Source organism: Mastacembelus armatus, chromosome 24 (genome assembly GCF_900324485.2).
Source record: "Mastacembelus armatus chromosome 24, fMasArm1.2, whole genome shotgun sequence".
In the NCBI taxonomy this organism is placed as follows: Eukaryota; Metazoa; Chordata; class Actinopteri; order Synbranchiformes; family Mastacembelidae; genus Mastacembelus; species Mastacembelus armatus.
In genome coordinates this window covers 10,815,784-10,842,321 of record NC_046656.1, presented here as the reverse complement: position 1 = coordinate 10,842,321, position 26,538 = coordinate 10,815,784, and the positions used below count along the sequence as shown (strand labels likewise).

Below are 26,538 nucleotides of genomic sequence, written 5' to 3'. Positions count from 1 at the left end.
CCAAATGCACACCATCAATTTGAACTGCAATAATGTCCGACATTAGTTGTACAGTGCTTTGAATTTAAAAGGGAAATAACTATACTATAATATACTTATGCTGGTGATACAATATTACTTTGAAAAGATAATATTATTAAAAATGAACTTATGAGATGTATGTGTATGTAATGCAGAATAAGTTATCTTTTCCACTTTTTTCGTTTTGTTTCCTGGGGCTCCTGCACCAAAGAACTACCATGAGGCACAATAAATAAAGACTTATGATCTGTAATAACAATGTGCTTAAATTTCCCACAGTAACTTCAAATCTGCCCACAGCCTGAGGGTATGACCATTGTGGAGAACTGCAGTGCCCCCAAGTGTCTGCATTGTAACCATGTTTTTTTTTTTTTTTACCATGCAATGCAAACATTCTCACTATCATTCATTGCCTGTACAGGCAAGACACATTTCTTACACTTTTTATACGCCTTATATTCAGGTGTGTGTATATTTTTGTTCATTTATACTATTCTTATACATATAGTTCGTATTTACACTGCCTATGCTGCTACTAATCACCCACTGTTCTTTCAGATGACTATTATTTTCATAACGTGTCGTGGACAAGCCTGTCAACTGGAAACATAATTGTGTACGCACCTGATTGGCTGACACATCTTTGACGCCCGCTCATTGGCCACGGTCACAGTAGACCCGCTGTGATTGGTCGAATTGCGAAATAGAGGAAGTGTCTAGCAGATGGTAGTAGGGGCTTAATATGGGTACCTAAGTAATATGTAGTCAGTTTAAATCATATGCTAAAGCTGTATCTTCTAGCCCTTAGACTCTTACAGTTTGAAGTACGTACAGGTACTCGGCAACTGTTTTGTTTTTAGCTCGAGCAATTTGTCGTGTAGTCTGCTTGGTGTTTTGTGTGGCTGTGTAACACTAGCTTGTTAGCTGAACGTCATTTCAGCCTCTTACTATTTTGTTAGCTTAGCTTAGCTTTGGGATTTGTTACCTTGTTAGACAACTACAGTAGCTAAAATTAACCAAGCTAGTATTCAGGTTTCTGTTTTCTTGGCGGTGCGTGTGAGTATATGTGTGCTGCTTATCAACTGTACTGAATGTTAGGAGGTAGCAGCAGTTACAGCTAACAGATTGTTAGCTTGTCAACTAAAGCAACAATGGGCTATAAGAGGTGCTCAAAGGCTGCAAGAGCCTTTTATTTTTGGACCCTGCTCCTCATAGTCTTCGTCAAGGGAATAACAGCCGGTAAGTGTGTCGTGTTCTCTTGGTTTGTTCGTGGCTGTACGCTGCTTCAGCTGTTTTATCATAAAGCTGCAAAATGAATCCGTTTCAGATGAAGAGCAGCACGGGAATGATGGACCAGAGCTAAAGGTAAGTCATAAACTATCTGATATTGATCCTCCAGTTAACATTTACAAGTTACCTTTACATTTGCCTGAGATCAGGTACACCATTTTGAGGCAGGTTGTTAGTTAGTCAGTACAGAGGAATCAAAGTGTTTATTTTTTCTTGTACTTCTTCATATGAACAATTTTAATATGTAATGTGATTCCCTCATTTCACTTGTGCCTTTACAATAATCTCTCCAGTCGTACCATGACCCTGATTCTGAAGAGGAAGACGTCCACCTGGCGTCTCGCGTTGTTGCAGGTGCCTCAGTGACCTCTGGCCGTGAAGTCCCAGAGCCAGAGGATGACAAACATTCACCTGCAGATGGACTGGAAGGAGAGGAAAAGGAGGACCTACCTGACCAGCCTCCTCCAGTTGAGGAGAAACCTAAAGAGGGTAAAGAGAAAAATATTCCATCAAACAGTAAGATCACGTAATGCTGCCAGGGAAAAGACCCAGGGTGGTGTTAGATGTGTTTTTTGTATCTCAGATTCCTAAGTGTAAGACTAAAATACTGTAGCTGTGCTTAACAGGGGGTTTTACACCACTGAGGATCTGGATATAACTGTGTGATGCAGTGAGACCTGAGGTTGGGGATTGGAGTTTGCATTTTTTTAAAAACTTTATCATTTATGTATTTTGGTGTTCCAATTAGATGGGGTTCAACTCTATACCTGGTACTGAAAATAAAACATTAAGATTCTTACCAGTGTATAAAGTGCTTGGAAATTTTAGTGTTACATTTCAGGGGCCTCTAATTTAAACCTACAATGAAGTGTAAGCTGACTCCTCAATGCCCTCAGGTTTTTCATTTCTTCATTTCTTTTAATGTTGCATATTTCTGAGACTGAGGATTGCCCTGTTTTACTTTTCAAGCTTTGCTGAATCTTGACACGTTAACCTGTTTTCAGTTTTGCTGACTCTAAGCAAAGGCACATGTGGTTTCAGGGCAGCACCAGATTGGATAAACGGTTAAACCCCATGAGGAATTAACAGTTCCTTGCACCTGTGGCTCCTCTTGCACTCAGTTACATCATTCTGCTTCATGATTGTTAGTTATTTTTCTACTGGCTGCACAAGTATCATAGGGAGCTTGTATAAAGGTGGAAATATATGGAAATTAATTGAAATGAGTAGATTTTTTTTTTTTATTTGAGTTGTAATTCCAAAATTACTATTGCTAATTATTGCTTTTTCAAATTATTATTTTTTTTCAATCTATTTTATCCCACAATTCTAATTGTACTTATTTTTATACAGTTCCTGTGGTGAATGGTGGTACAGCCCACGGAGAACCCTGCATCTTCCCATTCCTCTTCCAGGGGAAGGAATACTCTGACTGTACCACTGATGGACGTGGAGACGGACGGCTGTGGTGTGCTACAACCTACGACTATGACCAAGAGAAAAAGTGGGGGTTCTGTGAGAGTGAGTCCTAAATCCAGAGCCTTTATGAAGTACCTTTTAATGTCTTGCTATTAATGTGCTATGCTGTGAATTTGCTCAAATGGTTTTCAGTGGATGATGTCTTGTTTAGGACACATAGACATGTATTGGAGATGCACCGTTTACTGCTAATGTTTTGGATATTTAAACACCTTTTAAGAAAGTTAAACAGCTGCTGAAACAGATTTTGGTCTTTGAGCATGTGCATTGTTTTTTTCAAAATAGTTATTGCCCCCCACACTTTTGAAACTCTTATTTCATTTATATTGGCTTCTCCTTTACTTTGTGTAGCGGAGGAGCAAGCACAGCAGAGACTGCTGGCAGAGGAGGCTGAGGAGCAGTATCAGACTGTCCTGCATATGCTGAACGTTACATCCAGGAAAACCCAAAAGAAGGAGTGAGTTTGATTGTTATGAACTAGATTTTGAGTCTTTTGGCCTGAGTCATCTGTGCAAGACACATTTGGATTGCTGATAACCAAATGTGTTATGGTGTTATTTTGCTCTTCATGGAAAAAACACAAAACTTCTATTTTGGAAATTTTACGTCTTATTTATAATTATTGCTGCACAATAAATTTCCCAATAATAGCCTAGGCTCTTGAAGTCTGAAGATGAACCACTCCCATTTCATTAAGCTGTGATGTGAGATTTTGGCTTAGTTGATTTCAAATATCTTTTTAAATGTGGCATATCACAACTTATCTAGAGCCAACTGAGCCTTCTGTACTTTCATATACATGAACAGCCATTTTATCAAATTTCACTGTGTATGTAGCTGATCTGATTGCAAATTTTATTTTGGGAGGGCACTGTCTATTTTATGTGTGCTTTTATTACCATGCGGCTGCACTGGGCACATCATTATTTGCTTTAGGTGTAACAGTACTGGTTGTTATGTACACATCATTTTTATTAAACCTGACATCACCCACGCAACCTCTGCTCATCTAACCTGTGTCTCAGATTGTATGAAAAATTGCTGAAGGTGGCAGAGAAGGGCCATCAGAAAGCCATGGAGAAGGTGGCGTATGCCATGCTGTTTGGAGACTATCTGAACCAGAATGTTACCAAGGCCAAAGAAATGTTTGAGAAACTTGCCATCGAGGGCTCTCCCAAAGCTCAGACGGTAAATTTCTTATACAAGAAATTTTAAAGTTCACTTTAACAAAAAGTTGAACAGCATTTTGAGTACACATTTTATAAAAACACTCAATTGTGCTTAGAGTATCACTTATGTAACATTGTGATTTGTTTGTTTGTCCACAGGCTCTGGGATTTCTGTATGCTGCAGGACTTGGAGTGAACTCGAGTCAAGCTAAGGTACTATTTTTCTGTATGACATAATTTATTAGTTATGTCCTACTGTTTTTGAATGAGCATTTATTCTAAGTTTCAGTGTGTAAAGGACATCTGCTAGACTAAAGTAATAACAGTTGTTCATTCTCTACATTTTGATGTTTTTCAGGCCTTGGTTTACTACACCTTCGGTGCACTTGGTGGAAACTTGGTAGCTCATATGATTCTGGTGCGTTTATTTGTCTTGTCAGTGAAGCAAAGGCAGAGTCACTCTATTTTACAGGTGTTAAAATGGCTTTTCTTGTTCTCCTGTTAGGGATACAGATACTGGGGAGGTGTAGGTGTACCCCAGAGCTGTGAGTCAGCACTAACACACTATAGGCTTGTGGCAAACCAGGGTGAGAGTTTACTGCAATTGCCCAACCTTTTAATGTAATGTATGTCATTGGACATGACCTCATTAAAATCCCATCTTTAACATCTACTTTTACTCCACTCTACTCTCCTTCACCACCTTCAGTGGCCAGTGATGTGTCCCTGACAGGGGGCTCAGCAGTGCAGAGGATTAGGCTTTTGGATGAGGTGGAAAACCCAGGCTCCACTAGCGGGATGCTGGAGGAAGACCTAATCCAGTATTACCAGTTCCTCGCTGAGAAAGGAGACGTACAAGCTCAGGTAAAACGGTTAGCAATGTCTTTTATTGTTGTTTTGCACTAATAGGATATAAATAGTCCCATACTGTACATGTCTGTAAGTCAAATGTCTTGATATATGAAGGACAGTGGCACAGAAGTTATTCAAATCAATATAGTACACTATTATATTATTATAGTTTTTTATTATAAGTAGCAATGTGGGAAGTAATTGCATGCATTGTCTTTTGTGACTGATATCAAAATGTTATGTCATCATGAGCAAAATGTGTTTTGTATAATCAAATGTTTTGTATCCACAAATCATTTCCACTTGTGACTTTGCTGCAATATATCTTTTACCGAATTATACATTTATTGTCCTTAAAGTTTGTCTTATGGTCAGAAAGGTAATAATATACATAACAGAGGGGGAAAGCACCAGTGACAGTGGTCTGCCACAATCACAATTTAAATTTAGTTTAACATTTTTTTTTTTACAAATATATTAACAATATTGCATTTATGTAATTAATGGAAGATGTCCTTGTGTGAGTGTAAAGTATCAATCTGAGGTGTAAATATTACGTGTCATTGAATTTAACTGTCTTATTTGTGTCCCAATAGGTGGGACTTGGTCAGCTACATCTGCATGGAGGACGTGGGGTAGAACAGAATCACCAGGTGACATTTCTTTCTCAAAGATTCTTTTCAAATACTGTTTTCTTGTGATTTTAAGTTTGCTAAATGCGTTTCTGATGCTTCCTCTCCAACAGAGGGCATATGACTACTTCACCCAGGCTGCAAATGCAGGGAATACACATGCTATGGCTTTCCTTGGCAAGGTGAGTCACATGTCTTCCCTGGCTTTTGCCTCTCAGTCTATGTGATTAGTTGTTAGCTGATTGGTTGTTTATCATTAGACACTTTCTTATTCAAACACTGTTCCTTTTTTTCTTTGTACAGTAACCAGCTCAAAGTACATTGTCCCTAGTTTGTTAAAACAGCTATTTCAGTATAGTCACATTCTCAAAGAGCCAAGTTTTCCTTTTTAAGTAAGTGATTCATTTTGTGTTTTCAGGCGTTATGAATATGAGTTGGAAAGCAGCAAGATGGTCAAAATTCAATCCAAAATAAATAAAGCCAATGATTTGTCATAGCTGTTTTCACAGAGGGCAGTGCATCAAGATTTTCATTGCTGTATCTTCCTCTGTCTGTCAGATGTACTCAGAAGGCAGCGAGTTTCTCCCTCAGAACAATGAGACAGCCCTGCAGTACTTCAAGAAGGCTTCAGACTTGGTAACAGTTGTATTGCAATGTCTTCATCTTTATCTGAACTGACCCCATGTGTATAGGTGCTTAGCAGTATTTTTTAATAAATATTACCTCAGGAGAGCAACAGCTTTCTATTAACAGTTTTACCTCTGGAGTGTTATTAAACTGTCATTTGCTGGCATTAGCTCCTTTGATGTAGTCCTTTTCATTTACTGGTTGCTTTTTTTTATCCAGGGCAATCCAGTTGGACAGAGTGGCCTGGGCATGGCCTACCTATATGGAAGAGGTGTCCCAGTGGTAAGAAACTGCTTTACATGTCAAAATCCTTTTGAATTTCTCTCTCCATTAACAGAATATAAACCCACTTGGACCCATTTTTCACCTTATTTTCCTTTAACCTCAAGCTAAAGAACATGAAAATGGGAAGATATAAATATCAGTGGTTCATTGTACAAGGCTTTCGTTTTGTGTGATGCAGAAATCAGAGCAGTTATATGGACCCTGTGTGTTTGTGTCTTCAGAACTATGAGCTGGCACTGAAATACTTCCAGAAAGCTGCAGAGCAGGGCTGGGTGGATGGACAACTGCAGCTGGGCACCATGTATTACAGTGAGTGAGCTGAGCACGTGAAGCAAACTTTTCCTTCATTTTTTTATTTTTTTATTTTATTTATTTATTTTTTTGTCTGGTTAATCCTGTTACTGCATAATCTGTCTTTTACTAGCCCTCAATCTCCCTCTCTCTTCTTTTTAATTTTTTGCTCATGAGAAAAACTTATTTTCTTTAAGATGTAATTCACTGTTAATCTTGCTCTCTTTTGTTCAGATGGTATTGGTGTGAAGCGTGATTACAAACAGGCACTTAAGTTCTTCAACCTGGCCTCACAGGCAGGCCATATCCTGGCTTTTTACAACTTGGCCCAGATGCATGCCACTGGCACTGGCGTGATGCGTTCCTGTCACACTGCTGTGGAGGTGAGCCCATCTGGAGCTGCTACTTCTTTCTCTTCATTGTGTTGAAATTGGAAGAATTGTGAGCAACACTTTGCTGTGATTCAGCAGTTACTCATCCCTTCATGCCCATATGCTGCTAATTCTGTTGTGTCTCATCTAAATTAGAATGTCTTGTTTCAGTGATCTGTGTTTACAGTCTTTGTGATATCATTTGAAAAGTCATAAACCCTAGAAACAGTTACATCAGCGTGCACAGCTCCTTATTAAAATGAGCTGCTTCTTCTTCTTCCTGTGTCTTTGCTGCAGCTTTTTAAAAATGTCTGTGAGCGTGGTCGCTGGTCAGAGCGCCTGATGACGGCCTACGGCAGCTTTAAGGAGGGTGAGACAGACGCCGCATTGGTGCAGTATCTGCTGCTGTCTGAGCAGGGCTACGAGGTGGCCCAGAGCAACGTCGCCTTCATTCTGGACCAGAGTAAGAAAAAAACTAAATATTAGCATATAGTAATGTTATATTTGAGATCTAGATGTATAGACCAACTCAGAAGTGTTGGGGAAAAATATTTTGGTTTTATTGTGCAGTGTTGTGGAGGTACCTACTTGTAAAATGTAGTCTTTTAACATTTTGTCTATATATGCATTGTAACAAACAGAAGGGGCAAAAATCTTTACTGAAAATGAGACGTACCCTCGTGCTTTGCTCCACTGGACAAGAGCCGCAGCACAAGGTGAGTTAGCTGTCCCTAGTGTTCCTACATTAATGTTTAGGATTTAACATTTCTGATTTATTGTAAAAACATCTATGATTTGTTTACATACAAAAACAAGTGGTTTCTTAATACAAAACCCAGAGTAAAATGAAATCACGTAATTGTCTTTTCCAGGTTACACTGTGGCAAGGATAAAACTAGGGGATTACCACTTCTATGGCTATGGCACAGATGTGGACTATGAAACAGCTGTCATCCACTACAGACTGGCATCAGAGCAGCAGCACAGTGCCCAGGCCATGTTTAATCTGGGTTACATGCATGAGAAAGGCCTAGGCATCAAACAGGTGAGCCTGGATTTGTCTGGTGACTCCAAGACATGAACTTACTCAGTATTTCACTCACAGAGCCATGACTTATAAATGCAAGAGTTGAAGGTCATAGATGCACACACAGACCTGTTATTCAGAATTGGTTTGAGAGAACTGAATGTGTCTTCTGCAGGACATCCATCTAGCAAAGCGTTTCTATGACATGGCCGCTGAAGCCAGTCCCGATGCCCAGGTCCCAGTTTTCCTGGCCCTGTGTAAGCTGGGCCTGATTTACACGCTGCAGTACCTACAGGATCTTAATGTGAGTACTTGCTTCTAAAGCTACAAGCTGGACCTGTGACAATTTGGCTTTGAAATAGAAACTCAGTATTGGAAATGAAGCTAAAGGGAACAACTTCCTTATTTTGAGGGAAGTGAAACTGATTGTATGTACCTTTGTCTTCCACCCTGTCCCCACTTGCCTTTTGCTCCTACCAGCTGAAGGAGCTGATTTCTCAGGTGGACCTGGATCAGCTTCTGGGTCCAGAGTGGGACCTCTACCTCATGACTGTCATTGCCCTGCTTTTGGGTACAGTCATTGCTTACCGACAACGCCAACATCAAATCATAGTGCCCCCTCGCCCTCCTGTCCCGGCTCCAGCACCCCCACCCAGACCCCCTCAGGAACAGCCACAAGCCCAGGCAGAGCTCCAGGGTCAGGGAGAAACACAAGACCCGGGTGCAGCCCAGGAGGAAGAGGAGCAGCAGTGAAAGGAAGCTAGAAAGAGTGAGGGCAGTAATAGACAGACAGAGGCTCTGCCAGCCCACTGCATGGAGCAGCTGGTGCTTCCTAGCTGAATGCTTCCTAGTTTGATCAGCACTCACCACTCTTCCTGCTCCTCTCCACACTGCTAAAAGAAAACTAAGATGGCTGCTGAACTCTTGTCTCACGACTCCCTTTCTCCATTTCAAATATGCTGGTCATGCTGAGAGCAAGACAGTGGGGGTGTCTATGGACAATGGTACAGAAGAGACTTTTGTGAGGATAACAAAGCCTTGGGACTTGTTAGTCTGTGACTCAGGATCCTGCCAGCAGCACCTGTGTCCTCACCATGGAAATAGCCCTGTGGTTGCCAGATCAAAGGCATTTTGGACTTGACTAATCAACAAGTTGACATAGTTGGGATATGATATGTGCATTAGTTTCTTCTCACTGTCCCCTTTTGCGAAAATATAAGGCAGGAAAATGTGAACTAAAACCCTTTTATTTGCTTGCCCTTGTCCTGCTGATGAAGAGTCAGGTTTCTGCATGTTTTGTGATTATTTTTGCAGACTTTAATTTTAGGCACATTTCTTCAGATACACATTGAGTGCAGAACTTCTGCTTTAATTTTTGCATTGTTATTTGTTCAGTTGACAGTATCAACACTTCAGAGTTTTTTTTTTTCTCATTCAGCATTAGTAACAGTGCTAAAATATACTAAAGCCATGTTATGTCATCGGTATAGACGATTCACTGATAAATGGTTTACCTTAAGTGTTGGAAAAGCTTGGCTGTATGCTTGTTATATCATTAAATTCCAAACACAGGTTGCTGTGTTTGCTGAAGTTGGTTAAAACTGAGGTGACACTAAAATCCCTTATGTGGAAACATCTTTCACTGTCTGAGCGTGCAGCCTTTAAAATTTCATTTTAAAGGAGCAGGAAATAAAACCCTTTTCAAGGGTTGCTGTACCTTGATGTGATAATTTTCCTTTTGCCAGCTTTGATTTCATTCTAGCAGTTGGTCTCTCATCCTCGGTCCATTTTTGCTTTTTATGTTATTTATTAAACCTTGTGTTAGCTGAGGCAGAAACTGGAGCAGCCTTACAGATAGCACCGCCTCAAACTCTGGACTGTTTCTACATTAGAGGAAGTGGATGGGATTGTGTTTGTTTGGTTATACAACTTCAACTGTTGTGAGATTTTCCACCCCCTCACCAAAAGCTCAGCCTACACTTTTCAGCTCAGATGTCCCTAAATCCAAGCAAATGAAGTAAGCCATGTTTAGGCCATACTGTATTTATCAGAACAATATTAGAAACTTCAAATTTTTCCACATGAATTTTATCCTCTAAGGCCCATTTGTTCCATTTCACAACATGTGCTTGTTAGAATTGAGAATTTACTTGCATGGACTGTATGAAATCAAAAGAGACAGTAAAATGTTATTTGTACGATGATTAATTTTCCCAAACTGTTTCCTGTATCAAAACCACACAGCTCACAATTTGCCCAACTGAAAACTTGGTTGACATTGTCAAAGACTGGATTTTTACCATTGCAAATACACGTTTATAAAGAAATTAATAAAATAATAATATATGAATATTTAATGCTTCTCAGTTAAAACTGACTTTTGCTGACATTGATTTGAACAGTTAAAATGGCTCTGACTGGACTCGCAGGTTGTCACTCAGCTTTAGAGGGAGGGCGAGACAAAGTGGCAGTGCTGTAAAAACTGAGCATCACATTGTGCAGGCTGTAGGAGCGACCCATTGACTGGCCTATATGCACTACTATGGAGTGGCTTTGGGTCGCCGTGGCAACATGTGCGCTCGTGTCCTGCTCTGTCAAAGGTAAGTGCTAGAACCAGCAAAGAGGGCAGAGCACGCGTGAGGCCGTGTGTCTGTCTGAAACAACCTTTTTGTTCAGGCAGATGCTTTGTGGTTTATATAATATTAAAATTTGATTTCAAACATTTACATGAAGTACAAATTCTACAGGCAAAGCAAAGACAAGTTTTTGTGCCTTAAATGATGTTGTCAAAGAAAAGCTTCTTGTTTGAGTAAGTGTTGAGATGTGACTAACTGGGCTGCTTTAAAAGACTGAAACGACACTTTGGAAACAATTCGTCTTTCCAAGGCAACGACTGGTGGGGAGAGTATGAAGAGGGGATCCGACACTACAGCAAGGAGGCCCTCAACCAGGTACTGTTTTTATCACCAAACTGAAAAAGTGCTATTCTGTAAAAATTTGAAAGAAAAATCAATTGTCATAATAGAGCATTGGTTTTGTTTGCTGATTTAACTTCATTACTGAATCTATGACCAGAGGGCCTTGATTGACAAATGTATGATAGACACAAATGGACAAAATGAAAACAAGGGGTACTTTACTTTTAAGATAAGCTGTACGTTACCATGTGGTGAAAACTGACCATACCACATGGACCAGCAAGAATCCTGAAGTATTGGGTCTGACTGCGCTGTGTTGTGAAGAATGAGCAATTTATTTCCCATGATCAGCAACAGAAACTGCAATGGTGAAGAAATGAAACTCACACAGGATTGATCTGTGAGAAGGGCCGCAAGAATATAGGGGTAACTGAACGCATAGCAGTGTTACAAAGAGGACAATGTAAACGTAAACAACATTAATACAGAAGACATGAAAAGTCAAATTTTCTTTAAAAGGTTTTAAAACAATAGACTGATCATGATTCAGAAACTTACTAACAAATATAATAGGCCTTGCTGTGTCATAACCATCCTGAACCCGTGAAAGGACAGCCCCTAATCCGCCACTGGATGCATCAACAGAGAGAATAAAGGGCTTAGAAAAATCAGGGTGAGCTGGCAAAGCCTGGTTACTAGAGCACTTTTCAGAGCCTCAACCGCTTGTTTACACTCCATTCCAGTCCAGTCAGAAGGAGTGAGCCTGCATGCTCTTTGGCACTCTCTCTGTTCTTTGCTCCACGATATCAGACTCAATTAAGCTCTCAAGACACTTTTTCACAATCAGTGGCACAAAAAAGGCCCTGCCTCTCACTGAGTGTGCACAGACATTTAACTATCAAAGGTCTGTGCACACACTCAGCTCATTGTTCGTCTTCAAAGCCAAACCTAAGGGAGAAGCATACTCAATGCTGTCCCTCTGCTCCGCTTCATCCAGAGCTTTTCTCAACTTCCAATACTGGACTCATAAAGGAGTCCAGTATTGGAAGAGGCAGCAACTAGGGCCACAGTACAAAATAAAACAGTCAGGGTCTTCCTCTTCTAAAGGACAACATGGGCCCTTTAAAACATGGTATCAAAGCTTAAAATGAAACCTGTCCCTGTACAACATGCTCAAAACATATTAACAACATGAGAAACACAAAACAAAAATACCTGTAGTGAGAACCACTGCCCTCCAAAATAACAGTCTCTGCTTAATCCACACTATTTTGCATTTAGAAAACCCTGTTCATCGTGCAGCATCTCTCTATTTGCACTATGAGCAAGAAGAGCTACTGCCTGGAGACACAAACCAAAACAGTAAATCAGTGAAATAACAGCACAGTCCAATAGGGTAATAAACATAGCTCCTAATAGGAGGAAATAATAATCAGGTTTACAGCTGTCCTTTGAGTCCTGTAAGACTTTTAATCAGTATGAGAAATTAAAGGATCTAAAACGAGCCATCTCTCTCACTACTTCTTCAGGAGTTTCCTGAGAAAACACGGCCAGCCAGCTTCAAACATCCTGTCTTCCAGTGTTCAGACATGAGTCCTTCTCCCTCTGTCCCCTCCTCAGGTGTGTCAGCGTCACATCCAGAAAAGCCCCAAATCTTTCAGTTTTCTATGTACTAAAACACTAGTTTCAATGGATCTCTCTTCTTTTCCTCTTTTTTCTCTCCATCTCCATCTTTTCACCTTTGGGGTCTAGTTGAGTTTGTGAAGGCTGGTGATATCAAAGTCATCGCTGCTTTGGGGGATTCTCTGACCGTAGGTGGTATTTGCTGATATTTTCTCAGCTACAGTACACTGGCAGCACAGTGTATGTAATAGCTGACACATAATACTGTTTGTCTATTCATTCATTCTTTTCCATACTTGCTTAGTCCTACAGAGCACTTACATACAGATTATTTGTGGACTGAGCTAAAAATGTAGACAGTAATTGCTCTCTTTTTGTGCTTCTTTAGAAATTTCATGACAGACACTCTCACAACCAGTGTGTGTGTGTGTGTGTGTGTGTGTGTGTGTGTGTGTGTGTGTGTGTGTGTGTGTTTTCATCAGGTCCCGATCACTGTTTTCTCACATCTCATGTCCTTCCTTCACAGACGGCCATAGGTGCCAATGCCACCACTGTCCTTGGGATTCCCATTGAGTTTCGCCATGTATCATGGAGGTGATAAATATTGTGTAAAACCTGCAATGGACCTTTCAGAGACAGTAACCTTACCACAGAAATCCTGCATGTAGACAGATACTTTGTTTACAGCAAAGTGTTTCGAAATGATTCCCCATACTCATCAGTGTTTTCCAGCGTTTTCTGCTTGTAAATAACAGCATCAAATCAGTGCTACTTGCAAATAAACATAAATGGTTTTGCTATTAATGTTTTTATCTTCTCCATTACTTCATCTTGCAGTATTGGAGGCTACGGGTCATTTCAGGATGTCATTACTTTGGCAAGTAAGACGTTTTAATCTATGTTGGTATAGTCATTTCTTAACATTACTATTCTACATGAATCCACAATCAACCAAAAGGGGGAAAAAAAACCACAGTACATTTTCTTTGTTTATTTGATTTCCTGTTATTTGTTTTAGATATCCTCAAACTCTTCAATCCCAAGCTGGTCGGCGCCGCTTCCGGCAAGACAGTTCATGGGATGCAGGCTCATATCAGTGAAACCGGCTTCAACCTGGCTGTGACTGGACACAACACCTTGTAAGGACTCATAACTGTGATGTGCACTGACCTCAACCTGCAAAATAAATAATATCACCGCCACAGCATTTGCACCATCTCTTTACAAATGAAATTTGTAGGGATCTTATCTGACCAGGCTAAAACAGTTGTGTTTAGGCTTCAGGCTACTCCTACTAATAAATTACAATCTTGTACAGAAATGTATTAGCTATAACTTCGTTTCCTTTATTAATGTCGCTCACAAAGATGTTTTTATCGTTTCCTTTTAGTAATCTCCCAGGCCAGACAAGACATTTGATTGATACGCTCAGAGGCTATGAGGTACAGTATGACCCTGTCTCCCCTCAAGTGTTGCAGCTAAAATGATTCCCAAATCAAATTCACACTCTGACCCCTCTGTTGACATAAATATAGCGATCTTCATATTATCTGTCAATCTGTCAAACTCAATGTTCCTTCCTCCAGGGCGTGAACTTCGAGGAGGACTGGAAGCTTTTGACCATTCTCATGGGCATGAATGATATCTGTGATTACTGTAAAGATAAGGTTCACATTCTTCTCTTTTGAATGCTGTTTGGTTCAATACAAAGGTTTTATTTAGAGAGTAATTAACCTCTGAAAAGCCTGTACGTTGTCTCTAGGCTCTTTTTTCAGTGGATAACTTCATTCACTACATGACTGTCTCCTTGGAAATGCTTATGAATGAGGTAAAATAAACGCAATGAAGACGTGGGCTGTTTGGACTGGTCTTGATCGGGGCTCATTATCCCTCGCCATGTGGTGTTTCAGGTTCCTCGTATGATCGTCAATGTCGTCCAGATCCTTCCCATGCATACTCTGAGGGAGGTGCAGAAGCCCACCCCAGGGTGCCTGCTCCAGAGGTGAGCCACTACTAATGACAGGAGACATTTTTTTCTAAAAGTTAAAGTTTAGGCAAATCTGCCATATTTAGAAATTTTGGATGTTTCAACAGGGGGGAAGAAATAGATGTACTTTATGAATTTTTAATTTGGAAATTGAGCTTTTATTGTGTTCGCACAATAAAAGCTGTCACACATAATCATTCTTCAATGCAGAGAGATTTTCTATGTCTCAGAGTGGCTCTTTAAAGTAGCCAATCCCTGCAGCAGACAAATGAGATATGGCATGTGGTCCTAGTCCTCCTCCTTCAGTCCATTTGCAATGTTTAATGTTAGACATTCATCAAGGGAACCTGCCCAGTTATTTTTGTCATAACATTTTTATTCATTTTGAACATGATATTTCTGCCAGAATATATTCCTACACTTCTTCTTCTTTTTTTTTTTCAACGGATTCTGACTTATCTTTCGTTCCATTTAGGTCGTTTTGTTCCTGCCTGATAGAACCAGTAGCCCGGTCTCCTGAACTGCGGGAGCTGGTTGAGGTCAACCTGGAGTTCCAGGTGCAGTTTGTACCACTCAATTTCTGGAACTATTCTTGTTGTCCATAATGTGAGACAACATTTAAAGTAAATACCACTTTCCTCAGGAACATATTGAACACAATGTACATTATAAACTGGTGCATGGACCCTACACTGTGAAACTAATTGTCTGTTGACCACAGTTATCTCTAAGTAAATGGCATGTTTGCTTTTTTTGTGTTCTTGGCTGGATAAATATGGGACTCAGATAAATTAGCAGATAAATTGGTTTTCATGTTTCTTCTGTTCCTAGAAAAGACTTGAAGAGCTGCTGTACAGCGATCGTTTCTTCAGGGACGACTTCGCTGTTGTTCTTCAGCCCTTTCTCAAACACGCTGACCCTCCCCGCCTGCCGGTAATCTACCCTCAGCCTTAAATGTCACGACAACATGAACGTGCTTTCTAGAGATGAATCAGTGTGATACATTACGCAGTGATGATTGAATCATTAGGATCCCAAGTGTGACAGCTGTAGCTCTTGGGTTTGTCAACACGAGGCATTTCACCAATAACACACTCCATCGTTAAGTCTACACTAGTGTGTGTTTTGTGTCTCTGAGCAGAATGGAAAGGTTGATATGACCTTCTTCACCCACGACTGCTTCCACTTCACTATAAAGGGACATGAGGAGCTGGCCAAGGGACTGTGGAACAACATGGTGAACACTGACTTAGACTGCTCTTATTTCTGTCTTTTAGGAGATTTTTTTTTTTTTTTTAAAGAAACACTACATATATTTGAAACATGCAACCTGACTTTTCTCTCTGCTCACTGTGTTGTCCTCACATCCTTGTTATCCTCTGTCTCTTGCTCGCAGTTTCAGCCTGAGGGAGGAAAAATGATTGTCAACAGTTTTTCTGATCCAATCAGTCTCATCTGTCCACCTATGGTAAGACAGATTTTATTATACACGGCTTTGTTACTGCACCAGAGCAGCATGTTTCCTGGGACTTGAACCTGAAAGAGTTTGTGTACTAATAATGAGAACAACAAAGTGACTTACATAGTTTCATCAGCCAGTGAAAGAATTTATTTCTTACATTGAGGGAATAATATTAATCTTGCAGATAGATTTTTGAATAATAAGGCAGAATAAGGCTAAAAGAATAGAACAGAAACTAAAAACTATTTCATACCCTGAAAAAAATGAAACTTTACAGGCTTTGAGATTCAGAACACAAACTAATTATAAGTGGCTATATTCTCCTTGTCCCCTGTATCATCCGTAGGAACACCCATACATCTTCACCCGACCGATTGCAGCCAAGTCAGGCCAGTCCCTACTCCAGTCTGACACTCCATCACAGGCAGCCCTCATCCTGCTGCTCTTGGTCCTTGGATGTCTTGGGCTGTAGCTTTTACTTTGCTGGATTTTTTGACAAGTATGTCACTGCTGCATTGGTTACTGTTGAGGTGACATGGTGAATCACCTGCACAGCTGCATAAAGAACATTTTTGCAGTTTTAATATCTGAAAACGTTATAGATAATGTGACAACAAATTGTGCAAACTAAGTATTTCATTTTAGAGGCAATTGTTTTATAAGTTTTATATTTTCATTTTAAAATTTTATCATGACTTCACCAAGATGATTTACCAGCTTCACCACACAAATAATTCAGTGTTTGGGACAAATTTCTATGTTTCTCCTGCATTTGAAATGATCATAATCTACAATAGATGTATTTTTTGGAAAAGTTCTACTGTTTTCCTTAATAGAAATTTCTGATGTTGTAATTACCAAAAAGGAAGTAAGGAAGGTCTTGAACGGTTCATTTTTGCACCATATCAAAATTTGTTTAGAGCCGCAGGTTGTCTGATCTAACCCTCTCATTTCCAACAACATGGCGTAGTGCATTCACAGTCACTGCTGCAGTCACTGCTGCAGGGCCCTGATGAGCTCTGTGAGATTTTTTAAACATGAAAAAGAATTTGTCATCCATCTTACCCACTGCAAATTTTCCCAGAAAGCTGTGACTTTTCAAACAGGAGACGATTTAGTCACACATCTTTTCCTCAGATCTTCAGGCTGCTCCTGGCCTGATTTCACTTGTCAGTCTTCCAGTTACCTGCATTATTATGCATTGAGCATAAGTGAACGTTGATGAACAAAACCATTAAATGTTGTATATGCTACTGGATGGTGAGCAGTGGGATCATTGTTGTTTATCTACACACAGAAAGGTTCACTACTCAATATATGAACATCCACCACAAATGACTTTCCTATTCATCTGCTTTCTGGTTAAACAGAGTATACAGTACAGTATTATTGACTCTGTTTAAATAGTATAATTACAAAGGCAGGTGGATGCTATACCAAGCTTATCTCAGGTTACTTGGGTTCACTCAGAAATGTTAATTTGGCTCTTGAAAGGACGTGAAAACCATACAGCATGCATTCAGAATTGTTTGAAGCAGATGGGATGAGTTTCCAAGGCTTGTTTTAAAGTGAAAATGTGTCATAGCACATAGCGCAGGCACAACTGAATATGAATGGGTCATGCTCTGTTTTAATGTGTTAGTAAGCCAGTTTTAAAGCTAAAGCTAAATTTGAGTATAAAAATCATTTTTTAATTATCATGGCCCAGTTTGGACTTTAGTTAATGATGTGCTTTAAGATCTAAAATATAGATCTCCTGTGTCCTCATTTTCTACCGTACAGTGTCTCTCAGAGGATGCGGTTGGCTGAATTTCAATGAGTCCTCGTAGCTGTCAGATTTCATAATGACCTTATTATTGCTTTCAAAGAAAACCCTTTTCATGTTTAAACAAAGCCATCGCTGGTTTATATGGACAAATATGGATGGGACTCTGACGCAAATTGGCCTTTATTGTCTCTCTGAGCGTAGAGCATAATGAGATCTTTGGGATATCAGTGGATGGTGCAGTAGGAAATTTGAAACAGCAAACAGTCCAGCCCACACCTTGGAAACCTCTTTGTCTGTCGTTCTTTAATGAATGTGTCAGTAACAAAAGAGAAAATTACCTCAGAGGCCCGTGACCATCTGGGACTCAGTGTTTATGAGGTAAAAGAGAGCAAACAATTTTAGAAGGATCCACAGGTTGGTTATTAACAATATGACTTTTATGTGAGGTATAATTCAATAATGCCAGATTTGTTTTGTTTAATTTCCGAGCTTTTAATTAAATTGCCATGTGGCAACACCTTATAATAAGGGTAGAAAACACAACACGTTCCTGACAGTATAACTCAGCTGTTCATCCCTCCATCATCTATACCTGCTTATTCCTATTTAGGGTCACAGGGATCTGCTGGAGCCTATCCCAGCTCTCTTTGGGTGAAAGGCAGGGGTACACCGTGGAATGGGAGGAAACCAGAGTACCTGGAGATAACCCATGCAAACTTGGGGGGAACATGCAAACTCCACACAGAAAGGTCCCTGTTGGGTTTCAAACCAGGAACCCTCTTGCTGTGAGGCAACAGTTCTAAAACACCAATCCACTGTGCTGCCTCTCAGCTGTTCTCTCCCACTTCATTACAGTGATGTCTGTCCTTTCCTTTTTAATCCGTCCCTCTGGTGACATTGGGGGGAAAACATCAGTGACTTATTAGTGATGGGACCAAGAACCTACGTTGTGGCAACAGGAATGAGATAGTGGCCTCTAAAGGGAATCAGAGATCAGTATACTCCTAAAGAGATATTTTTAGCAGATAATATGGAGGAAAAAGGTCATTGAGTCATTAATGACTGTAATATGATTTTCTAACATTATACCAGAAAATAATGTCAAATGTGAAGTAATAACACAGGGGGGTGTCAGTTAGTCTGCTATAGGCAGCTCCGTTTTTCTACTGGATTTACTGCATTGCCCACTGTCTCTGTCCCCATAATGCACTGCAGCTCTGCTTCAGATCCACCGAAGAGCAATCACTGCTCACCACTTTAACTTTACTAAAGTAACTTGTATGTAAATGTAGTGACATATTTTAAATAATACATTTAATGGAGGCAGGTATATGTTTCTAACTACCCAAGTCTTTTTGAGGTAAAAGGCTTCAGTAAAATAAAATAAAGCGCACATAGAGTTCCCACTTCCTTACCTGTGAGGTAATCTAACCCTGCAGGCGACACGCCCTGACAGCCGCTGGGGTCCGGTCAGGTACTAACCTGTAATCTTCTCTCAGGATGATGTCACTTCCTCTCTGCTGCTCGTGCTATAAAAGCGGGTGCTGTCGCGGTGAGCTGCTGGTGGAGAGACCGGAGAGGACGGAGGCTGCGGGGTCACCGATGCTGCAGGAAATTTAGCTCTCCAGAAATACCGAAAGGCGGCTAAGTTTTATTCAGAATGTGTCCTTAACCCAGTGGACTTTCTTCAAAAAGAGGAAAAACCGATCCTTCTGATATAAGCTTGGCTATTTTTTCTATTCCTGGAGAGCTTAATGCGCCTCGCTTCCCAAACATGATCGGGAGAGGACTGTTCGTTTTGTCTGTACTGTCCAGCTGCGGTAAGAAAAACCTCAGTGAAGTTCACATGGTTTCACGGTAGAGTCGGTTTGTGGAAGAGGAATCTGCATTAAGAGAAGTGACTGCCTGGGTTCAGCACCAAGGACAGCGACACACACACACACACGCACACACGCACATCTTTAAAGATGGAGTGAATTCACCTGCACCTTTGGCACATTTAGTCCCCTGTTACTAAAACAGTCAGTGTGTTTTAGATACAGGGAACAATAACATTTGAGCTACCGGGGCTATAAAAACAGCAGATAAATAAAAAGTGACATATTTTCCTTTTCATGCTTTTCTTGCAGTTCTGTCATTGCCAGTGACTCCAAGTCATCTGGAGAATGAAGACGTAAAGGTAAAGATTTATTTATTTATTTATTTGCTAAGATTAACGTTAGTATTTATTATCTAACTATTAATTATTATTATTATTATGACTACCATAATACTGGAAATAGCAAAACTATACAGTCCCATGTGGCTGCTGTATTCAACCCTACAGTATTTGTATATATACCTCAAGAATATTCTCTAAATTTAGCTAATTTTACCCAACTACTACTTCATTACAGAGTATCAAGTATTTTTATCCTGGTTAGCAACAACAGGAAATTAGAAATACTTGATCTAAGTCATTTAACTCATTTAAGTACCTTCTCCACTGGGGGCTATGTCATTATGACCTTGTTAAAATCAATAGAGAAATGGCTTTTAGAGAAATGGAGAGAGCTTTCCATGATTACTCCTCCTGAGTTTCACATATTGAAAGGAAAAATGAGAAAGAGCCGTTTCTAGTAGAAGGTTTGAATAGGTGACAGTATAAAGGGAAAAGGATGCATGGATTGTGGAAGAGACTGAAGAGTCTTCAAAAAATATGAGTGAAAAATCATCAGGCGTGTGAGATTGGCTTGACATTGAATACACAATGGGAGTATTTTGATCTGTCATGTAAAAGATCTTTGAATTAGTGGGCAAGTTAGAACTGCATAAGAGAAGCAGCATAGCAGTATTACACACACACACACACACACACACACACACACACACACACATATAGATATATCACATCAGTCACTTACATTATCAGGATCATTTTGACACTAACCAGGCAAATATCTGAATGTCAATTTGTGTGCTGTGTCTTTGTCCACAGGTGATGAAATGCATCGTGGAGGCGTTGGCAGATGTGCTATCAAGGCCCCATCTCATGCCCGTCAGTCAGGAGTGTCTGGACACACTGAAGGCAGGCAAGTCCCTCCCAGAGAAAGACCACTAATACCTCAGTGATTGTTATCTGCTGAGCTTTGCACTATTTAGTCACAAGAAACTTTTGGGGGAAAAGCCAGGTTGTAGATTTAACAAAAGGGCTCAGCTACAATATATATATATATATATATATATATATATATATATATATACATTATTGGATTACATGTGATGCAGCCTTTACAATCAGAGAAAGAAAACGTTTAAGGTATTCTGGATCAGAATACTCCAAAATCAGGGCATAGCTAGTTTCAGGAGCAGGTAACAATAAAAGAAAAACACAACATTTTTGAACAATAGATTATATTACTCAACTTTCAGAAAGACACCATGCTTTAACCACAGTGCTAAAATAAAATGCAATAGTAGGGACAGTCCTTTTGCATCATGACTGCCCTTATGTCTACATCATAAAGTTAATGGATGGAAGCAGTGTGTCTGCTGGGGGAAAAACCCACTGCAGTGTGTCATACACAGCAGGGTCACTAGTGCTCAGGAAAGACTGCTCAGTTACATAGCCAGTATATTACCTTGGAGCTGTCCTTGTAAAAAAAAAAAATCAATCAGAGCATTATGCACTGAGCGTTTGTGACTGAGCGGCGCTGCGAGAGAGGGAAACTGTACACCACTAGAGGAAAGGGAAAAAAGCAGAGGGGGAGAGAGAGAGAGAGAGAGAGTCATGAAAAGAAAGATAAAAAGAGAAGAGTATGAGCAAAGGGAAGAGAGACCAGAGCACAGAACAGAAACGAACAGCAGCTGTCTCTTTTTGTGCTGCACAGTATGCAGTGCCATTTGTGGGTCAGCAGAAAGTCCAGTGCTCACTGCTGCTGTAATTCTCTGAGAGCGTCTCTGCAGGCCAAATGATTAATTGTGCTCCTGCTTTAAAAGCGGTGAATTTCTGGGCAATTACCTCTGATGAACCACTGAAGCAAACTGCTGAGAGTTGTCCAAAAGTGAAGGCAAAAGACACAGACCTGTTTTTTTTTTTTTTTACTGTGTGCCGGATAATTTTGTCACCTTTATTCACCTTTTTCAGTCTTGTGTGAGGTATTTAACCGCTTAATTGCACGCCTTTTAACGCGTGATTGGATGTGTGTGCAGATGACAGGCTTGTTACTATTCTTCGCCATCACAACTTTCTGAAGGAGATGCAAGACATCGCTGTTCAAGGTGAGTCACAGATTGCACAAGCTGACGCCTCTGTGCTGAACATACTTGTTTACATGCATGTGAGGACAAGACAGATGGCACGTGCAGAAAACCTTAACAACTCATTTTCATTTTTAGGTGGCCAAGAGAGAGCTCAGCTGCAAAGAGGCACTATTGCACCCGACCCAACAACACAAGCTCACGAGACAACAGGCGATGCTGCTGGTGAGGTTCTTCAGTGGCTCCGATTTAAAAGAAACTGTCCTGATCCAAGATTTAAATGCAGCTATACTGCATTGTTATGCAGTTCATCTTCTATCACAGTTCAGGCATTTCCAGGAATATCCAATCAAGATGTTACAATACACCATATGTCAAAATGATGTATTACTTCCATTTTTTCCTTGTTTCTGTTGTCAGTAGAGCAGAGCAGGGCAGACAGGCAGAGTTTCTCCTTGGGGTGAATTTCAACGCTGCTGATCTTTTCTTTGGTCAGAATAGGGTCATAAACACCGAGGTCCTTTCACATGACATCCGAAGATGACTAGTGGCAATGAAAGAACAAGTATAGAAAAAACGATATATATACCATACATGTCCACCCACTGTAATTGACTGTATATTATGTTACAGCCTTCAGGCCTTCTGAGCTGTCAGAACTGAAAACGGATGCTATTAAAAGAGTAACATATAGATGTGCAATCACAGCAAGAGCCAAAATGTTTTTCAAAATGAATATTTCACGGTGGATGTGTTGTCAATCATATTTCTCATGCAGACTTTGTGTTTAATCAAGAGAGAAGCTGGACCGTCAAATATTTTCCATCTTGATTGCAAAGCGACTTAATGTCATGTGTACATTGAATAATCGGCCAATTGTTTCAGCTCAACATTCGCACCACCTTGCTGTTGAATTTTAAAGTGACACAGCAGAAAAAGTTGGATCATGACCTGTTGTTGTGAGTTTCTGATGAGAAAACACACGTCGGCATCGTGATTTTATTATTGTCATGTAAAATCTTCCATTCTGAAATAGTCCATTAAGTAATAAACCATAGAGCTCTTGTGTAAGCACCTTCCTTTGACATCACTAGAAAATCCATTTCTTCTATTGAATTAAATTCCTGTCCGTCCCCACACCCCCCCCCTTTCAGATCGATCCATGTTGGAGGCTTTAGGAGGCCCTGGTGAAAGAGCCATCCTATCCCAGAAGAGGAGGGCTGGAAACCTAGATAAAGAGAAAGAAAATAATGAGAGGCTGAGAGATGAAGTGTCACAGGACAATGACATCGCTGAAGAGGTGCAAGTGAAGAGGGAAAATGACGAGAGCCCAGGAGGTCACGTCTCTGAGTCTGTGGAAGAGTGGAGTGAGGGCGAGCCTGAAAAGAGAGAGGAAGAAGAAGAAGAAGAGGAGGATTATGAAGAGAAGAGAGTGAATTCAGAGGAGAATTCAGAGGAAAACATGATCATGGATAAGAAAGGTATTAGATAAATTGGATATTTCTATCTGTTTGCATGCCTGTGTTTGTGGGAAAAGAAAGAGTAACAGCTTTCAGATGATGAGAAGCAAAATACATTCAAGCAAGTCTGAAGACAAGCAAAGTGCATCAGTCACCCAGTCCTGCCACCACAGGACTGGGTGACTGATGGAAGTGCTTCCATCTACATGATGACTTTAAACTCCCCATGCTCCCCCAACAGAGGAGTTTAAGCCAAAATGGCTGGCATACTGACAGCACACCAGCAGAAATGACTGAATCTCTCCACATCTTTTAACGCCTCTAAAGTCAGAATTTAAATAAGCTGCTGTGCATTGGTTTCGGCTGGAATCATTAACCAAACTCTCTGAAATCACCCTTAGATTAAAAACTGCAATCAGGATTTAGCAGTTTCAGTCTTCAAACCTTTTAGTAGATTAACAGTAAAATGATTTTTCTGAGCTAAAATGGCCCAAATACAATCAAATCCTTCTCTACCAAAGGCATCCTTGACCAAGTTATGGGATCGCTCCGGCCATGCTGTTAATTCTCATAAAGCACTGCTAGCTATACTGGGGGCAAAGCTGCCAGCTGGCAAGACATATTTCATTAAAGGAAGTGGAGTCTTGCTGATGGTGGAGGGAATTCTGCCTGAGGAATGGTTAAGGTCTTTCAGCAACAAAAAAAAAAAAAAGACTATTTTTCTTTTGTGTTTCATATTTGCAGGTGCTGGATCTGATGGAAAAAAAAGCAAAACTAAAGTGAAGAAATTTGATGAAGAAGATGAAGAGGAGAAAGAAAAAAGATCCTCAGTTTTCTCACACAAACAAGACCAGAAGAAGAAGGAGGAGGAGGACGACGAGGAGGAGGAGAGGGAGATGAAGACAGGGAGCAGGGAGAGTCCAAAGCAATGGGCCAGAAGGGGCCAGAGCTTGCAACTGCAGAAAAAAGCAAGTGGAAAGGAGGTGCAGCAGCTCAGCATTCATCAGCAAGTGCCGCATCATTCAAAAGAAGTCACAGAAGAAGAGGAGGAGGAGAAAAAAAGTACTCCAGAGGAAAAGGAGCTGCAGATGATCGCTCAACGTGCACCAGAGGAGAGGAGGGTGTCCGAGGAAGAAGGGAGTGCCAGTAGAAAGTCAGAGGTGCAATGTTCATTTCTCTAGTCTTTCAGCAATGAGTGCAATGTGAGGAGTCAGAGTTTAAAGGAACATTTAGAGTATGATGACAAGTCTGATACCCCTCTCATGCCATTATGTTAAATACGAGCTACAGACAGGGCCAACTTTTACTGATCGTGGTGCTGAGCAGACTTGTTTGTTAGCTCAAAGCAAAAAAAGTTAGGTTTCTGTGTTTCACTGTTATAAATGAAGCAGAAACCTCCTATACAGTTACAAAGCTGCAGCTGCTGTTTGACAGCATGCTCCAAGAAAGTTATTTGGACACTATAATGTTTCTTGATGGTTTCAAACTTTTACACATTTGTTGTGCTGCTGGGGCTGAAAGAGGCTGCTCTGGTCACAGTGTGTACTTGGTATTTTAAGAGCTGTTGTGCATGAGAAGTTTGTACATATATATATATATATGAGTGTTTGCACTCTCCGTATCCTCTCCTCACTTGCTGTCCTCTTATTATTTCTGCAGGAGCCAGAGATTGAAAGCCTGGCAGCCATTGAGTCAGAGCTTGAAAATGTTGCCCAGAAACTCCATGAGCTGCGGCAAGGATGAGAGAGGGAGAGCGAGCGAGAGAGAGGGAGAGAAAGAGAGCTTGGTACAAAGTTGACACCACGACCTCCTCTGCCTCCTCATCCTCCTCGTCCTCCTCCGCTTTACCAGCTGCCCGGTTTCCACAGATAGTGTGTGAATATGTGTCAAGATTGTATCTTTTGCTGTTTTTCTCAAGGATGCCCACTTGCGCCACACTGCGGCAGCCTCCCTTGTGACATTCTGTCCCTCGTGTAGAGCAGCAAACACTAGATTCACGTTGCAGCTAGACATGCATATGAAATTGCACTAGTCTTGTGCAAATACATGCATATATATTCAGAACACATAGCAAGACTTCTAAAGGAAAAGTTTTCTGTTTGATTTCCTTCAATTTCTATGACAATCAACTCTCTCTTTCTGCAAACGTGTCTCGCCAGCTTTTCAGATTCTTTCAACGCTACACACTGATTTATGTGAAAGGCTGAGGCACATCCAGGTAAACACACACCAACAAGGTGAGATTGTACAGTAATGGCATGTATACATGTACAAAGCTCTTTCTGACATGCTTACTTATTAGGAAGAAGAAGAATACATATCTGTAGATGCTTACTTATTATTATCATTATCCATACCATTCGCTCTAATCAAGCCAAGGCAATAAGTGAACATTTTTAGCAGATGAATGGCTGGATTGTAATCTAAACCAGTGCTGAATTTATGTAAGAAAATAAATAGATCTGGAAACTCTTATTCGGTAAATCTGTTTTAACGCCTCTAAAATCAAATAAGTATTTGTATAGAATTAATGCAATAAACTCTGCATACTAACACATTTACAACTGTGTGGGCATCTTAATAGGTTAACCTTTTACATGCACTTTTTATCACATGGCATTAATTAAATATGAGTCAGCCAGGTAAAACGAAATTCGGTGAATGGTGTATAATGTATTATGTATAATGTATGACATGTCATAAATACTATACAGTAGTAGTCCACAGTGAACCTAGCTTCTCTTTGTAAAGAGGCATTAATTCACACTGTAGTTTCAGTCTGAACTTGTTTGTGTTTGTGGGCGATGAAGCTGAGAACATGAATCATCACTGACACACAAGCTGTTTATATGATATATTCAATTCCAAAACAACAACAATTTAAACCCTGGTTTTGGCAACACATGGTTTGGTTGTTACTATCAAGAAGGAAGAGCCAGTGTGGATTTGAATCATACTATGCAGTTTTTTTGCCCCCTCTCGATATAAAAACAGAACGTGGGTAGGAGAAAGTGAAAATGCAAAAAAGTTCCAATTT

General features: G+C 40.3%; 2 protein-coding genes across 2 annotated transcripts; both read left to right on the top strand.

The window, feature by feature from the left end:
* Nucleotides 1-728: 728 nt before the first annotated feature.
* Nucleotides 729-10,248, top strand: sel1l (SEL1L adaptor subunit of SYVN1 ubiquitin ligase). Its single transcript, XM_026318887.1, has 21 exons — nt 729-1,260; nt 1,349-1,386; nt 1,605-1,800; nt 2,665-2,832; nt 3,142-3,247; nt 3,816-3,978; nt 4,119-4,172; nt 4,318-4,377; nt 4,465-4,546; nt 4,669-4,823; nt 5,408-5,464; nt 5,557-5,625; nt 6,002-6,079; nt 6,290-6,352; nt 6,577-6,664; nt 6,881-7,029; nt 7,315-7,480; nt 7,659-7,733; nt 7,890-8,062; nt 8,220-8,348; nt 8,525-10,248. The coding sequence occupies exons 1-21, from the start codon at nt 1,173-1,175 to the stop codon at nt 8,795-8,797; spliced, it is 2,430 nt and encodes an 809-aa protein (XP_026174672.1). The 5' UTR covers nt 729-1,172; the 3' UTR covers nt 8,798-10,248.
* A 9,129-nt stretch (nt 10,249-19,377) lies between these two features.
* Nucleotides 19,378-25,976, top strand: chga (chromogranin A). Its single transcript, XM_026318789.1, has 8 exons — nt 19,378-19,622; nt 19,932-19,981; nt 20,780-20,873; nt 21,994-22,062; nt 22,180-22,266; nt 23,196-23,522; nt 24,246-24,661; nt 25,161-25,976. Exons 1-8 carry the CDS (start codon nt 19,577-19,579, stop codon nt 25,242-25,244), a joined length of 1,173 nt encoding a protein of 390 aa, XP_026174574.1. The 5' UTR covers nt 19,378-19,576; the 3' UTR covers nt 25,245-25,976.
* The last annotated feature ends 562 nt before the right edge of the window (nt 25,977-26,538 follow it).